Raw genomic sequence first — 17,472 nt, 5'->3', positions numbered from 1 at the left:
TATCGTTAGTTTGATGACTCAGCCCTACTTCTCTGGGTATAGCACATAAACATCATGTTCATGTCAGACATATATACACAGGAAGACAACGCTAAGAGAACTAGCACACTTCCCAATCAATAAACCAGAAGCCAATGAAATAGTATTCCTTTTTCACCGTACCTGGTCTGCTATTCCTTGCCCGTACTTACTATTTGTTCTTCATAAAAATGGTGAGAAAAACAAACACTTCAGGCTTATGTTGGTACCATCACTTGAGATGTCAGGTACACAGGTCCAACCATAGGAGGAAGGTGCACAACACCCACTGGTTCTCCCCAAGGTGTTCCCTACCTGACAATGGAGTTCTTCCACCTCAACAGTTTCCCCACTTCTCTTTGCAGTCACTCAACTGAAAAGGTTCCGGAAAGAAGATGTTCTATATGATGTTTGTGAAGGGGAAGAGGAGGCTACTGGATGTGACACGCTGTGGAGGGGGCGGCTTGGCAGCACATGCAGGTGGGGTTGACGGCCTTAGGGGGGATCAGATCCAGGTCTTCGTCATCGGGGATCTCGTCCAGGCGGTAGCCGTCCTTCAGGAGCTGGATGTTGAGGTCCTGGTTGATTTGCTGTGGTAGAGAGAAGCAGGACTTTGTAAGTTCACCGGGAATAATTTTGATTAGAACCAAACTTCATGAAGGTTTTTTTGTGACCAACAGGTATGTTTTCCAATCACTACAAACTCAAGAAAGACATGACATGATGTTCTTTACAAGTGTATGTACACTTTTGATTGCGACTGTATGTGCATTAAATGATAACTTTGTAATACATAAAAATATAACGAATCTACAAACCCCGTTTCCATATGAGTTGGGAAATTGTGTTAGATATAAATATAAACAGAATACAATGATTTGCTAATCTTTTTCAACCCATATTCAGTTAAATATGCTACAAAGACAACATATTTGATGTTCAAACTCATAAACATTTTTTTTTTTGCAAATAATCATTAACTTTAGAACTTGATGCCAGCAACACGTGACAAAGAAGTTGGGAAAGGTGGCAATAAATACTGATAAAGTTGAGGAATGCTCATCAAACACTTATTTGGAACATCCCACAGGTGTGCAGGCTAATTGGGAACAGGTGGGTGCCATGATTGGCTATAAAAACAGCTTCCCAAAAAATGCTCAGTCTTTCACAAGAAAGGATGGGGTGAGGTACACCCCTTTGTCCACAACTGCGTGAGCAAATAGTCAAACAGTTCAAGAACAACCTTTCTCAAAGTGCAATTGCAAGAAATTTAGGGATTTCAACATCTACGCTCCATAATATCATCAAAAGGTTCAGAGAATCTGGAGAAATCACTCCACGTAAGCGGCATGGCCGGAAACCAACATTGAATGACCGTGACCTTTGATCCTTCAATAGTCACTGTATCAAAAACCGACATCAATCTCTAAAGGATATCACCACATGGGCTCAGGAACACTTCAGAAAACCACTGTCACTAAATACAGTTTGTCGCTACATCTGCAAGTGCAAGTTAAAGCTCTACTATGCAAAGTGAAAGCCATTTATCAACAACATCCAGAAACGCAGCCGGCTTCTCTGGGCTCGAGATCATCTAAGATGGACTGATGCAAAGTGGAAAAGTGTTCTGTGGTCTGCCAAGTCCACATTTCAAATTGTTTTTGGAAATATTCGACATCAGGGGAAGCGAACCATCCAGACTGTTATCCACGCAAAGTTGAAAAGCCAGCATGTGTGATGGTATAGGGTTGCATTAGTGCCCAAGGCATGGGTAACTTACACATCTGTGAAGGCACCATTAATGCTGAAAGGTACATACATACAGCTTTTGGAACAACATATGCTGTCATCTAAGTGCCGGCTTTTTCATGGACGCCCCTGCTTATTTCAGCAAGACAATGCCAAGCCACATTCAGCACGTGTTACAACAGCCTGGTTTTGTAAAATAAGAGTGCGGGTACTTTGCTGGCCCGCCTGCAGTCCAGACCTGTCTCCCATGGAAAATGTGTGGTGCATTATGAAGCGTAAAATAAGACAGCGGAGACCCCGGACTGTTGAAGGACTGAAGCTCTACATAAAACAAGAATGGGAAAGAATTCCACTTTCAAAGCTTCAACAATTAGTTTCCTCAGTTCCCAAACGTTTATTGAGTGTTGTTAAAAGAAAAGGAGATGTAACACAGTGGTGAACATGCCCTTTCCCAACTACTTTGGCACATGTTGCAGCCATGAAATTCTAAGTTAATTACTATTTGGAAAAAAAAAAAAAAATTGGGAGTTTGAACATCAAATATGTTGTCTTTGAAGTGCATTCAACTGAATATGGGTTGAAAAGGATTTGCAAATCATTGTATTCTGTTTATATTTACATTAAACACAATTTCCCAACTCATATGGAAACGGGGTTTGTACAACAAACTGCCACAATTATTGCAGAAACACAGAACATAGTAAATTTTCAAAAAACAACTTAATTGAGTTGTATTATTGATGCTCATAATTCCGGGTGTTTGTGAATGCAACCTCGCTCGCCCTAACCGTCATTGGTGCGTAATGAGGAAGTGTTGTGTTGTTGTTATGACTAGTGGCGTTAGCAGCAGTGTTACGATACAGTTAGGGTTTTTTGTTTTTTTACACGGACAAAACAGTGCGCCGTCGTTACTTTATGACATTGTTGGTAAAACCAGCAGAGGCGCATGTTACGCAAAGCCCAGGCACGGACTAAGTACCTACAAGCAGAAACAGCATGGAGACAGGAGAGAGAGAGAATGAACGCATTTTAGCTTAAAAACTAACAACAAACTTGAAGCTATAAACACTGAAGAACGGGGCTTTAAAACATGGTGAGCAAGCTGGCAGTCGACAGGGTTTTAGCTACTTCTAAATCACTAATCCTCGCCTCCATGGTGACAAATAAATTATGTGTCTTACAAGTATTATTATCACTGGAGGACGAGGAATAGCTAAACATGCTTCACTCCACACTGTAGGAGGATACAATAGCTCACTGCTAACAGCAGGCTAGCGCTCCTTAATGTAAGCAAATGCTAAGAGTGGATATACAGAGACATCGACTGTAACGATACCAAGTACAAGAGCATATATCGTAGATACTACAATGATTACATTATGTTTAATTATCACAGAATCTTTTGTCTTTTTTAATTGTTTATAAACTCAGGAAGTACATCCATGGTTGCAGGAGAACTTTAATTATGACCAATGTATGATCCTGTAAGTACTTGGTATTGGATTGATACCATCCTTTGTAGTATCAGCCAAAATGTATGCAAAGTATGTAAACAATGGAACAATAAGTGTTTATTACATTTTAACAGACGTGTAGATAAAACATTTTGAAACATAAAATTAGCAGATATTAACAGTAAATTAACAAGTAGATTATTAAACCATTTTTACAGCTTGTCCTTTATAATGTAGTTGTAGACAAAATAGGTGTATAAATGACACAATATGTTACTGCAGACTAATTAGGAGTCTTTGTTTGTTTACGTACTACGAAAAGACAAGTTGTCTAGTATGTTCAACATTTTATTCAAGGACTAAATTGTTCTTTAATGGCAATAAGAAACTTATGTTTAACGTACCATAAGATGTTATGTTAAAATAAAACCAATAATGACGTTTTTTGTGGTTTACTTTATTTGGAAAAGTATCGCAGAGTATCAAAATACATTTTGGTACCGGTACCAGTACCAAAATATTGGTATCAGCACAACCCTAGATACAGTACCTTATTTTTCGGACTATAAGTTGCAGGTTTTTTCATTGTTTGGCCAGGGGGTGCGACTTATACTCAGGAGCGACTTATGTGTGAAATTATTAACACATTACCGTAAAATATCAAAAAATATTATTTAGCTCATCCACGTAAGAGACTGGACGTATAAGATTTCATGGGATTTAGCGATTAGGAGTGACAGATTGTTTGGTAAACCTACAGCATGTATTCTATATGTTATAGTTATTCGAATGACTCTTACCATAACATGTTACGTTCAGGTTGTACAGGTACGACCATATAATCTCACTAAAACACTAGTAACACAATAAGCAGATAAGGGATTTTCTAGAATTATCGTAGTAAATTTGTCTAGTAACATCTGAATCCCTCCCACTGTATAGTGTTTTTTTTCTTTAGTCCTTCACTCTCACTTTCCTCATCCACGAATCTTTCATCCTCGCTCAAATTAATGGGCAAATCGTCGCTTTCTCCGTCTGATTCGCTCTCACTGCTGGTGGCCATGATTGTACACAACGTTCAGATGTGAGGAGCTCCAGAACCCGTGACGTCACGCGCACATCGTCTGCTACTTCCGGTACAGGCAAGGCTTTTTTATTAGCGACCAAAAGTCGCGAACTTTATCGTGGATGTTCTCTACTAAATCCTTTCAGCAAAAATATGGCAATATCGCGAAATGATCAAGTATGACACATAGAATGGACCTGCTATCCCCGTTTAAATAAGAACATCTCATTTCAGTAGGCCTTTAAAGGGGAACATTATCACAATTTCAAAAGGGTTAAAAACAATAAAAATCAGTTCCCAGTGGCTTGTTGTATTTTTTGAAGTTTTTTGCAAAATTTTACCGGTCTCGGAATATCCCTAAATAAAGCTTTAAAGTGCCTTATTTTCGCTCTCTGCGAAGACACTGGCCATTTCCCTGTGACGTCACACAGTGCTGCCAATGTAAACAAACAATGGGAATACCACAGCAAGATATAGCGACATTAGCTCGGATTCAAACTCGGATTTCAGCAACTTAAGCGATTCAACAGATTACGCATGTATTGAAACAGATTGGTTGGAGTATGAAAATATTGAAGAAGAAACTGAAGCTATTGAGCGAATAGCTATTGACGCTATTCATAGCCATAGCATGGTCGAATAGCTGCGTTAGCATCGCCGGTAAAATGTGCGGACCAAACGATCAGGACTTTCGCATCTTTTGACACTGGAGCAACTTAAATCCGTCGATTGGTAAGTGTTTGTTTCGCATTAAATGTGGGTGGAAGGAAACGTAATATAGTTGCAAATGCATCTGCAGGTTATCCATACATCTCTGTGCCATGTCTGCTTTAGCATCGCCGGTAAATAGCATGTTAGCATTGATTAGCGTAGCATGTTAGCATTGATTAGCTGGCAGTAAAAATCAACAAAACTCACCTTTGTGATTTCGTTGACTATCGTTGCAAATGCATCTGCAGGTTATCCATACATCTCTGTGCCATGTCTGCCTTAGCATCGCCGGTAAAATGTGGAGACACTCTGGCACATTCAATGGGGGTCTGGCGGCAGACACTTTGGCATCTTGGGGCCAGTGGTGCAACTTGAATCCCTCCCTGTTAGTGTTGTTACACCCTCCGACAACACACCGTCGAGGCATGATGTCTCCAAGGTTCCCAAAAATAGTCCAAAAAACGGAAAATAACAGAGCTGAGACCCGGTGTTTGTAATGTGTTGAAAATGAAAATGGTGGGTGTGTTACCTCGGCGATGTCACCGCTTCCAGCGCGATAAACAAAAAGGCGTTTAATTCGCCAAAATTCACCCATTTAGAGTTCGGAAATCGCTTACAAAAATAGATGGTCTTTTTTCTGCACCATCAAGGTATATATTGACGCTTACATAGGTCTGCTGATAATGTTCCCCTTTAACATAGCAGGCACCTTCTCAGTTGGTTATTTATGCCTCATATAACCTACACTTATGCAGCCTGTTGTGCACTAGTCTTTATTTATTTTAAATTGCCTTTCAAATGTCTATTCTTGGTGTTGGGTTTTATCAAATACATTTCCTCAAAAAATGCGACTTATACTCCAGTGCGACTTATATATGTTTTTTCCTTCTTTATTATGCATTTTCGGCAGGTGCGACTTATACTCCGAAAAATACGTTAATGTCGGCGATAAAGTTCAGATGAGCGTCAGACTCTGTATGTGTCCTACCGTTACTACCGTTGACATTTTGAAACTGGATTTCGGTGTCAATCCCCTACACAAAACACTGTAAGTTCCTAGTAAAACTTGAACACATGTTGCAAACACAAAAGGGTGGCAGAGGACAAACAAGTCTGAATCAAACGTGCCTAATTGCCCCCAATGGGAGACAACTAGTAGGATCAGTGTACCTGGTGGAGGACTGACGTGACAATGGGATTTGATGTCTGGTGACACTACATGAAGTGAAATATAATGTGTGCATAGATACCTGGTCCCTCAGACATCTCACCTCGGCTGAGGAGTATCCTGATGACGAGTACCTGGACATGTCGAAGTCATCATCACTGCAAAACAGAGGTACACATCTCAGAAGGTGCTGATGTCCACACTGCATCGTAATACTCGGGTGTTTCAATACTTTTGACTGATATTGTATTCTAAACGTGTTCAAATACAAAATCTGTATTCCGTCTTTTAAGAGGGATGTCCAAAGTGTGGCCCGGGGACTATTTGCGGCACGCAGCTAATTGTTTACCGGCCTGCAACTCATTCTGGAAATGCTATTGCAAAAATAAAAAAGGACATTAAAAATATGGGAATGAGGTTAAATCTAATGAAAAAAGTTGCAATGTTGACACAAAGCTGTCATTTTTTTTGTTCTTTTGTCTTTATTTTACCATGTAAAAACCATCTTTACCATGAATTGATTAACCTGGACTTTAACAGGTTGAAAAACTTATTGGGGTGTTACCATTTAGTGGTTAATTGTACGGAATATATACTGTACTGTGCGATCTACTAATTACATGTTTTAATCAATCAATTATTCATTTTTTTATTTATTTGCCATTGCTCTAAAACAGTGGTCCCCAACCTTTTTGTATCCGCGGACCGGTCAACGCTTAATAATTTGCCCCGCGGCCCGGGGGGGGGTGTCCTTTTTTTTTTCTTTCTTCTTTGTCATGAAAAAGGGACGTTTTTGTCATGAAAAAGTGAGTTTTTTGTGGTTGGTGCACTATTTGTAAGTGTAGGTTGTGTTTTTTATGATGGTTTAATAAAAAAAAAATTTTTTTTTACTTTTATTTCTTATTTTTTTTAATTAAAAATTCTTCTGTGGCCCGATACCGGCCCGGTGGTTGGGGACCACTGCTCTAAAACAAAAAATAATGACAAAAAAATCCATGTTATAATGAATTATTTTCAAACTTCCAATTAGTTCAAAAATTTCACTTTAAAATGTTTTATGTGGTAAATATTGCATATATTTTGCAGTTGCCATATAAAAACAAAGTTTTCTTTGACAAAACAGCATAAAACCAACAAAACAATAGTTAAAACGTAAATTCGACAGATATATCTGAAGTTGATCTCGTAAGTGTTGAAAAAAAAAAAATAAAACCCTAATAAAAATGTATCACTTTAAGAGTGAGGCACCTTTTGGATCCCAAATATATTTAGTGGTTTTTTATTTATCTTTCTACTGTGATTACTCAAAAATAAGAAAGAATTCAAATCAATGGTGTCCTGCATTATTAATCTTTTAGGGCTCTAATTACTAAATACTGCATATGTCAGTTTTACTATTAAAAAAACAAAGATGTTTTTGACAGAAAAGCCGTACAACCTTTTTTTTTTTTCAAGTCTATATAGAGATTTACTGTAAGCGTTAAATAAGAAATAATAATAAAACATTTACTTATTTTTAACATTTTACTAACTATGACCCTTTATGGTCCCTGGGACCCCAAAGGTGAAATACATTTTAAAAAATCCATATATTTTGTTATGGTTTGAAAATGAAAAATGTCAAAATGGACCCCGCATGCTTAAATTTTTCCGTGTGCGGCCCTCAGTGGAAAAAGTTTGGACACCCCTGTTTTAAGAAGTATTTGACACAAACAGTAAATCAATTAAGTCGCAAAAAGTATTTTCTGGATCAAAAAACCTATTTATTAGAGCCCGGACTATACATTTTATAATAATAATGAATAACTGATCAATCCATCATCTAATCATGGCAGATTTGGTAAAAAAAAAAACACAAAGAAAACTATTTTTGGACAAACGAGGATTCACTAGTGGTTAGAGTGTCAGCCCTGATCGGTAGGTTGTGAGTTCAAACCCCGGCCGAGTCATACCAAAGACTATAAAAATGGGATCCATTACCTCCCTGCTTGGCACTCAGTCAGCATCAAGGGATGGAATTGGGGGTTGAATCACCAAAAATGATTCCTGCTGCTGCTGCTCACTGCTCCCCTCACCTCCCAGGGGGTGAATAAGGATGATGAGTCAAATGCAGAGAATAATTTAGCCACATATAGTGTGTGTGTGACAATCATTGGTACCAATTCACCGGTCGATCTCACTCTCCACCCTTCTCTCACTCGTAAACAAGATTCCAAGATACTTGAACTCCTCCGCCTAGGGAAGGACCTCACGCACTCCCAACACGGCGGCTGCTATCCACCCTTTTCTGGGTTAGAACCGTAGATCTAGGATTTCAAGACGTGAAGACTGATCCCAAGCTTTGCACCCAACAGCAAACCAAAAGAGTAAGTGAAGACATCAGGATCAAATCATCTGCAAATAGCATAAATGAGATCTGAACAGGACACTCTTAATGTCTTGGATGCGCCTAGAAATGATGTTCATAGGAATTATGAATAGAACCAGTGACAAAAGACAGCCTTGGCGGAGTCCAACATTTACCCAAACAGGCCAAGTGAGTACTGTTACATTTAGCCTACAAAGACCTCGACAAATCACTACATTTGCTGTTTCAGTAATGCTGTAATGGCATATAAACGTAAAGTGTTTCTAAAAAAAGCTCAGACTTGACAGAAAATTGAGCTGTTAACCAAATGAAATAAAATTAGTGGAGCACACCTCAATACAACCCACTTCTCCACTTCTCCAAAGTGGGCTGGCTCAGGGTGGAGGACAAAGTAAAACAACTTGCACTGAGCCTAGTCTATAAAATCCGCTACACCTCCTTGATACCGAAGTACATGTCAAACTACTTCCTTAACGTAAATTACCACCATAACCACAACACCAGGGGGAGCTCCACAAACCACGTTAAACCCAGATTCCGATCCAACAAAGGTCTTAACTCATTCTCTTTCTATGCCACATCAATGTGGAATGCACTCCCAACAGGTGTAAAAGTAAATGCATCTCTATATGCCTTCAAAACCGCTCTAAAACAACACCTCCAGGCAACTTCAACACTTTACTAATACCCTCCTCCATTCACATCCCATCTCCCCGGATTATAAACAACTCAAATGTACTTCTAATGTATATACTTGTTCTTATGCTATGTGAACTCACTATGTTCTCTGCTGGCTGTACATATCCTACTAAATAAGACCTACACTGTTTCATTGTCCACATTTCTCTGTTGATGCAATTGTTGATGACTGAAGTTCTGATATCAACCAAAGCTCCTCAACCCACCCCCCGGATTGTAAATTATGTCAATACTTCAATGTATATACTATGATGATTAACTTGTGTGATGACTGTATTATGTTTATAGTATATATTTGTACCATGAATTGATCAACGTGGACCCCGACTTAAACAAGTTGAAAAACTTATTGGGGTGTTACCATTTAGTGGTCAATTGTACGGAATATGTACTGTACTGTGCAATCTACTAATAAAAGTATCAATCAATCAATCAAAACCAGACTGTATTTCTTAGTTAGCAGACATGGACAATAATGAACGATGCATTTACAATCCTGGGGGTATAGAGTTGGGGTGTGGTTAGAAATATGCACTTTCATCCATACCCTTGCCATATCTTGTTGAGCTATTCTTTGGCAAACGCACCAACCTTCTACAAGGTTTTGAGGTAAAAAAAACAAAACGTTTTTGCATTCTTCGCCTAATTTTGTCTCAAAAACAGCCATTAAAACAACAAAGCTTGTGGCGGCTCAGGAGTTTTGCACACATTGCCAGATACTGTATTTTAAAGACATGCATACTGTTCATAATCAAAGTAGTAGTACTGCCTTATATTCTGTAGCTACCATTAATGCATACTTGCCAACCCTCCAGGATTTTCCGGGAGACTCCCGAAATTCTGTGCCTCTCCCGAAAACCTCCCGGGACAAATGTTCTCCCGAAAATGTCCCGAAATTCAGGCGGAGCTGGAGGCCACGCCCCCTACAGCTCCATGCGGACCTGAGTGACGTGTCGACAGTCTGTTTTCACGTCCGCTTTCCCACAATATAGGGGGCGGCATGGCGTAGTGGGTAGAGCGGCCGTGCCAGAAACCTGAGGGTTGCAGGTTCGCTTCCCACCTATGGACATCAAAGTTGCTGCCGTTGTGTCCTTGGGCAGGACACTTCACCCTTTGCCCCCGGTGCCACTCACACCGGTGAATGAATGATGAATGAATTGGTGGTGGTCGGAGGGGCCGTAGGCGCAAACTGGCAGCCACACTTCCGTCAGTCTACCCCAGGGCAGCTGTGGCTACTGATGTAGCTTACCACCACCAGGTGTGAATGAATGATGGGTTCCCACTTCTCTGTGAGCGCTTTGAGTATATAACAATAGAAAAGCATGATATAAATCTAATCCATTATTATTATTATTATTATTATTATTATTATTATTATTATAATATAAACAGCGGGCCTGCCCAATGACGTTATAACTGTAGAATGATCGAGGGCGAGTTCTTGGTTTCTTATGTGGGTTTATTGTTAGGCAGTTTCATTAACGTCCTCCCAGCGCAGTAACAACACACAACAACAGCAGTCACGTTTTCGTCTACCGTAAAGCAGTACGTCTGCCGTAAACAGCAATGTTTTGACACTCTTAAACAGGACAATACTGCCATCTACTGTGACAGTAACATCTACGGCAGGGCTCACCAACCTTTTTGAAACCAAGAGCTACTTCTTCGGTACTGATTAATGCGAAGGGCTACCAGTTTGATACACACTTAAATAAATTGCCAGAAATATCCTATTTGCTAAATTTACCTTTAACCCTATGTTATTATTAATAATTAATGATATTTATCTTTGTGGACACACTGATCATCTTAATGATTTCTCGCAATAAATATATATTTTTGATGTCATGTTTTAAATAAGATAAAATCCAATCTGCACTTTTCTACCTGGAAATATACTCCTCCCCTCTTAACCACGCCCCCCGCCCAACCCTCGACCACGCCCCCACCTCCCAAAATCGGAGGTCTCAAGGTTGGCAAGTTTAATGATTGTAACTCAGGGTTGTCAAACTTGTTTTGACTGAGGGCCACGAGGCAGGTATGTCTGCCCTCAGAGGGCCGCTTAATCATTTATGAATATACATTTATAGGGGTTTACCTCATGATAGTATTGTTATACATTGCTTATGCACTTAATATATTTTTTGCATACACTGTAAAAAAAAAAAAATTGTTTGCTCAGTCGCCTGCTTCGTTTTTTGTTTTATTTTGTTTTTTACAGCATATTAGCGTAATTAAATTTTTTTTTAAGTAAAATGTAATTATTTTATTTATTTATTTATTTATTTATTTGAATTAGGACAATGCATATTCATCAACATACAGCGGCAATGTAAATATGCCGCAGTTAGCACAATATATAATCAATATAACATACATCCATAAACGTGGATGCATATGCAAAAGTGCAATATATTTATCTGTACAGTAATCTATTTATTTATATCTGCACCTTATTGCTTTTTTATCCTGCACTACCATGAGCTAATGCAACAAAATTCTGTTCTTATCTGTACTGTAAAGTTCAAATTTGAATGACAATAAAGAGGAAGTCTAAGTCTAAAAGCTAATCTTCATCCGTAGTCCTAAGGCAGGTTAATACAGTAAACATTCACCAGCTCATGATACAAAATAATACATAAATCACAAGACAAATGAGCTGTCATTTTTTATACCGTAAAATCTTTTTACAGTGCACAATTTGATGCATGACTTGCTTGCAAATAACAAGCAAAGCAGATATTTATTCTTATTATTTTTATTTTAACTAAACCAAAGTTTGAAATGTAAGATAGCATATTTGTTGCATTATTCTATTACATGTATGTTTTAAAGATATGTAATTGCATTCAATACAGGGCCACATAAAATGACATTTGGCCCCCAACCCTTAAGTTTGACACCGGTGGTGTAAGAAGTAAAAATGTATCAAATTCAGACAACATGGAGTACCCCTAACTCGAAATGTTCTAAAAATAGCTCAAATAGCAGCACTTACCAGTGAGCTGCCTCTATTTAAAAAAAAAAATTGATTTACTAGCAAGCTGGTCTCGCTTTGCTCGACATTTTTTAATTCTAAGAGACAAAACTCAAATAGAATTTGAAAATCCAACAAAATATTTTAAAGACTTGGTCTTCACTTGTTTAAATAAAGTCATCTATTTTTTTACTTTGCTTCTTATAACTTTCAGAAAGACAATTTTAGAGAAAAAATACAACCTTAAAAATGATTTTAGGATTTTTAGACACACATACATTTTTACCTTTTCTTTCCTGACAATTTAAATCAATGTTTAAGTAAATTTATTTTTTTTATTGTAAAGAATAATAAAAACCTTTTAATTTAATTCTTTATTTTAGCTTCTGTTTTTTCAACGGAGAATATTTGTGAAATATTTCTTATGATTAAAATAAAATAAAAATCTGTAGAATCAAATTTAAATCTTATTTCAAACTCTTTTGAATCTCTTTTAACATTTTTGTTCTGGAAAATCTAGAAAAAAATAATGATTTGTCTTTGTTAGAAATATAGCTTGGTCCAATTTGTTATATATTCTAACAAGGTGCAGATTGGATTTTAACCTATTTAAAACATGTCATCAAAATTTTAAAATTAACCTTAATCAGAAAAAATTACTAATGATGTTCCATAAATTCTTTTTTTAATTTTATTCTTAAAGATTCAAATTAGCTAGTTTTTCTCTTCAGTCGAAATTGAAGATAAACTATGTTTCAAAATTTAATTTAAATTTTTTTCGTGTTTTCTCCTCTTTTAAACCGTTCAGTTTAGTGATTTTTTCATCTTTTATTCTCTACAAAAAACCTTCCGTAAAAGGAAAAAAAATGTACGATGGAATGACAGACAGAAATACCCATTTTTTTTATATATATATATATGGATTTATTTGTTAAAGGTAAATTGAGCAAATTGGCTATTTCTGGCAATTTATTTAAGTGTGTATCAAACTGGTAGCCCTACGCATTAATCAGTACCCAAAAAGTAGCTCTTGGTTTCAAAAAGGTTGGTGACCCCTGCTCTAAAGGCTTAGTGTCCACATACGTGGACAGCACCTTTGAGCTCTTATTTCCAAAATGATGTACACTACTGAATTGGGGTCTTATTGTCGCTTATGTGGACACTTTTACTGCCATCTGGTGGTGTCAGAAGATTATAACATACAATGGAATTTGGAAAAAAAAAAAGTGTAAAAATAAGAACTAGCATGTCACTAAACATGAAGTACACAAACGTGTAATTATGGACTAAGTACATCATATTAAAGGATGATTCTTAGTTTTTATTCTAATTAGGGTCCAATAAGCCCAAATAGCAAACAGAAATTAATTTAAAAAAATGTAAACAAACAGCTTGGATCTGAAGAGGTTTTAAACTATTTTCCTTAAAGGGGAACATTATCAGCAGACCTATGTAAGCGTCAATATATACCTTGATGTTGCAGAAAAAAGACCATCTATTTTTTTAACCGATTTCCGAACTCTAAATGGGTGAATTTTGGCGAATTAAACGCCTTTCTGTTTATCGCGCTGGAAGCGATGATGTCAGAATGCGACGTCGCCGAGGTAACACACCCACCATTTTCATTTTCAACACATTACAAACACCGGGTCTCAGCTCTGTTATTTTCCGTTTTTCTGACTATTTTTGGGAACCTTGGAGACATCATGCCTCGTCGGTGTGTTGTCGGAGGGTGTAACAACACTAACAGGGAGGGATTCAAGTTGCACCACTGGCCCCAAGATGCCAAAGTGTCTGCCGCCAGACCCCCATTGAATGTGCCAGAGTGTCTCCACATTTTACCGGCGATGCTAAGGCAGACATGGCACAGAGATGTATGGATAACCTGCAGATGCATTTGCAACGATAGTCAACGAAATCACAAAGGTGAGTTTTGTTGATGTTGACTGCCAGCTAATCGATGCTAACATGCTACGCTAATCGATGCTAACATGCTATTTACCGGCGGTGCTAAAGCAGACATGGCACAGAGATGTATGGATAACCTGCAGATGCATTTGCAACTATATTACGTTTCCTTCCACCCACATTTAATGCGAAACAAACACTTACCAATCGACGGATTTAAGTTGCTCCAGTGTCAAAAGATGCGAAAGTCCTGATCGTTTGGTCCGCACATTTTACCGGCGATGCTAACGCAGCTATTTCGGCCATGCTATGGCAATGAATAGCGTCAATAGCTATTCGCTCAATAACTTCAGTTTCTTCTTCAATACTTTCATACTCCAACCATCTGTTTCAATACATGTGTAATCTGTTAAATCGCTGAAATCCGAGTTTGAATCCGAGCTAATGTCGCTATATCTTGCTGTGGTATTCCCATTGTCAGTTTACATTGGCAGCACTGTGTGACGTCACAGGGAAATGGCCAGTGTCTTCGCAGAGAGCGAAAATAAGGCACTTTAAAGCTTTATTTAGGGATATTCCGAGACCGGTAACATTTTCAAAAAAACTTCAAAAAATACAACAAGCCACTGGGAACTGATTGTTATTGTTTTTAACCCTTTTGAAATTGTGATAATGTTCCGCTTTAAACCATATTTAGAGGTTATGAAGTGTGTTTGATGCAGTTATTTGATTAAATGTCATGCTGCTTTAGATTATTATCTTGAACTCTAAAATGTGGATGATACGCAAATTTGTGCGGATGAGAGTATTTCAGATCTGTGTAGTAAGATGCGGTATGTGACTTATTTTACGTGAGCACTTCCCCTCATGTCACAACATGCCAAGTGGACAAAGGGTGGGACCAAAACAAAGCAGTTGAGTAGAGGGTGGATGTAGGTCTGCGTCTGAGCCGCTTTTCCCTCTGGAAATCCTCACCCCACTATCCACTAATCCGGCTCCCCTGACAGAGGCTTTGCCCCCTCCTGGGATCATGAGAGTTGCAACTCTCTCAAGTGGCTCCATGGATTAATGTAATGTAACAGGGTGAGACACACAACTCTGCAAATCCCCCACAATACACTCCTGGGTCAGGCATTTTCTTGCTGACGGCTTCGGTTTGAGATCATTTGCGTTTTAAAAGGTAAAGTCAGAAGGCTGCACGTACCTGTCGGTGTCCAGTGCTACGAGGGGCTTCTCATCCGGGCTCTGGTCGAGAGAGGAGTAGCCTTTATTTGGCACCACCAACCTGCACAAGAGCAAAAAAGACATTTTAAGAACACTCTTTGCAAGGACTAGTTTCTTGTCTTACTTACAACTTACAACCATGAGGGGAGTCGTGGACAGATTAGATTAGATTAGATAGTACTTTATTTATTCCGTCAGGAGAGTTCCATCAGGAAAATTACAATTTTCAGCACTTTTCAGCATTTTCAGAGGTGGGTAGAGTAGCCAGAAATTGTACTCAAGTAAGAGTACTGTTACTTTAGAGATGTATTACTCAAGTAAAAGTAAGGAGTAGTCACCCAAATATTTACTTGAGTAAAAGTAAAAAAGTATGTTGTGAAAAAACTACTCAAGTACTGAGTAACTGATGAGTAACCTGTTTGTTTAATGATGACGGCAACAAGTAATGCACAAAAACATAAAAATAGCAATGAACAAATTCAGAGCCAGAAATATCTCTTAAGCAACTAAAACAATAATATATATTAAATAATACATATTTGGTTTTACACTGTATTGAAATTTTACCTTTGCAACCTCATTATACTATTGGCTAAGGTTTTATATTCATAAATGTAAGTTTCTCAATACCCGACCTGTTTTTCGTGCCTTTAAAAAAGATTTGGAACGCTACATTAAAACACCCTACCTCTAACAACCAAAAAGCTGTGAAAACCATGATGCTGTGTTCCAAACTTAAGTTATTTACTGAGATTGAGTGAGCTTTTGTTTATTTTATATATATATATATTTTGGGCATTCTATTTTACTTTCTTTGAATTTACAACCCCCTGGCGCTGTTTTGTACGGTTTTTATACTTTTTGTACTTATTTTGATTATTATTTTCAACTGTTTGTAAATGTAGAGATGAATAAATAAAGGTTTATAAAAAAAATGTGCAGTTAATCATGTGACCGCCTGGCTTTGTTTGATTGGTGAAACGGAGTCAAACGTCACCAGTGACTGCATTTGATTGGTGAAACGGAGTCAAACGTCACAAGTGACTGCATTTGAATGGTGAAACGGAGTCAAACGTCACAAGTGACTGCATTTGATTGGTGAAACGGAGTCAAACGTCACCAGTGACTGCATTTGATTGGTGAAACGGAGTCAAATGTCACAAGTGACTGCATTTGATTGGTGAAACGGAGTCAAATGTCACAAGTGACTGCATTTGATTGGTGAAACGGAGTCAAACGTCACCAGTGACTGCATTTGATTGGTGAAACGCAGGCATGTGATAGATCCGACTTTGAAGGTCTGTCTGACAAACAAAAACAAACAAAGCGTGCATTAACAGATCGATAAAAATCCGTAGCGATTAGCAAGCTGAATGTAGATAAATGGAGCGTTTCTTCTCTATAAATATACTCAAGTAAAAGTAAAAGTATGTTGCATTAAAACTACTCTTAGAAGTACAATTTATCCCAAAAGTTACTCAAGTCGATGTAACGGAGTAAATGTAGCGCGTTACTACCCACCTCTGGTCGTGGAGTTTCAAAATTGTGTGTTGTGTTCTCACGGTTGAAAAGAAATACATCCTTCTGTGACCTCAGGTGCTCTACTTATAACTTAATCTTGACCTCTAAACCGGGACGAAATAGAAAAATCAATAGCCATTCTTTTTGTTACATTTTATTTCATATTATTACTGATGTTATTTCTGTACATAAGTACCATATTTGTAAGTGTCGTTGAAACTTACACTTAATATTTTTGTTTTAAGGGTTAATGTTTCTTGAAAATTATAATGGTAGTGAATTTATGTGCAATTTTTTTATAAATAAGACAAATGTAGTTTGTTATAAAAGGGCAATTTATTTCCTTTTGTTACACAGCTATTCTCGCGAGGTTTTGGTTTAGTGCAAGAGGCTGCGAGACCTGCATTCGCGTGGATATGCAAAAGAACCTGAGCGAGCCATCCACAGGTGTGAGAACATTTAGTCAGCTACACAAGGTATTTTGTCATATTGTGTCGAATTATTCTGTATATTTGTAAAGTGCACAAGACTGAACATATTTGCTGCCCAAGAACCTCCGAAGTGGCAGGCGGCCATGATGTAGCCATTTTGTTTAGCACTTTATTTGCC

The 17,472-nt window shown here is 37.9% G+C and overlaps 1 protein-coding gene across 2 annotated transcripts in view; it reads right to left on the bottom strand.

Moving 5' to 3' along the window:
• The window catches only part of LOC133535469 (protein FAM219A-like), a 36,935-nt gene that overhangs the window by 558 nt on the left and 18,905 nt on the right, over positions 1-17,472 (bottom strand). The window contains exons 4-6 of one of the 2 annotated variants that reach the window (XM_061875329.1): positions 15,323-15,403; positions 6,249-6,324; positions 1-608 (exon numbers count right to left, since the gene is read on the bottom strand). The exon at positions 1-608 is cut by the window's left edge and continues 558 nt beyond it. In XM_061875329.1, coding sequence (XP_061731313.1) covers positions 450-608; positions 6,249-6,324; positions 15,323-15,403 — 316 coding nt within the window. In that variant the 3' untranslated portion in view covers positions 1-449. The remainder of the gene's footprint in view (positions 609-6,248; positions 6,325-15,322; positions 15,404-17,472) is intronic. The other variant, XM_061875330.1, reaches the window with a different exon arrangement.

Source organism: Nerophis ophidion, linkage group LG16 (assembly GCF_033978795.1).
Source record: "Nerophis ophidion isolate RoL-2023_Sa linkage group LG16, RoL_Noph_v1.0, whole genome shotgun sequence".
In the NCBI taxonomy this organism is placed as follows: Eukaryota; Metazoa; Chordata; class Actinopteri; order Syngnathiformes; family Syngnathidae; genus Nerophis; species Nerophis ophidion.
The sequence above is the reverse complement of the archived record's forward strand: the minus strand, read 5'-3'. Positions and strand labels throughout refer to the sequence as shown.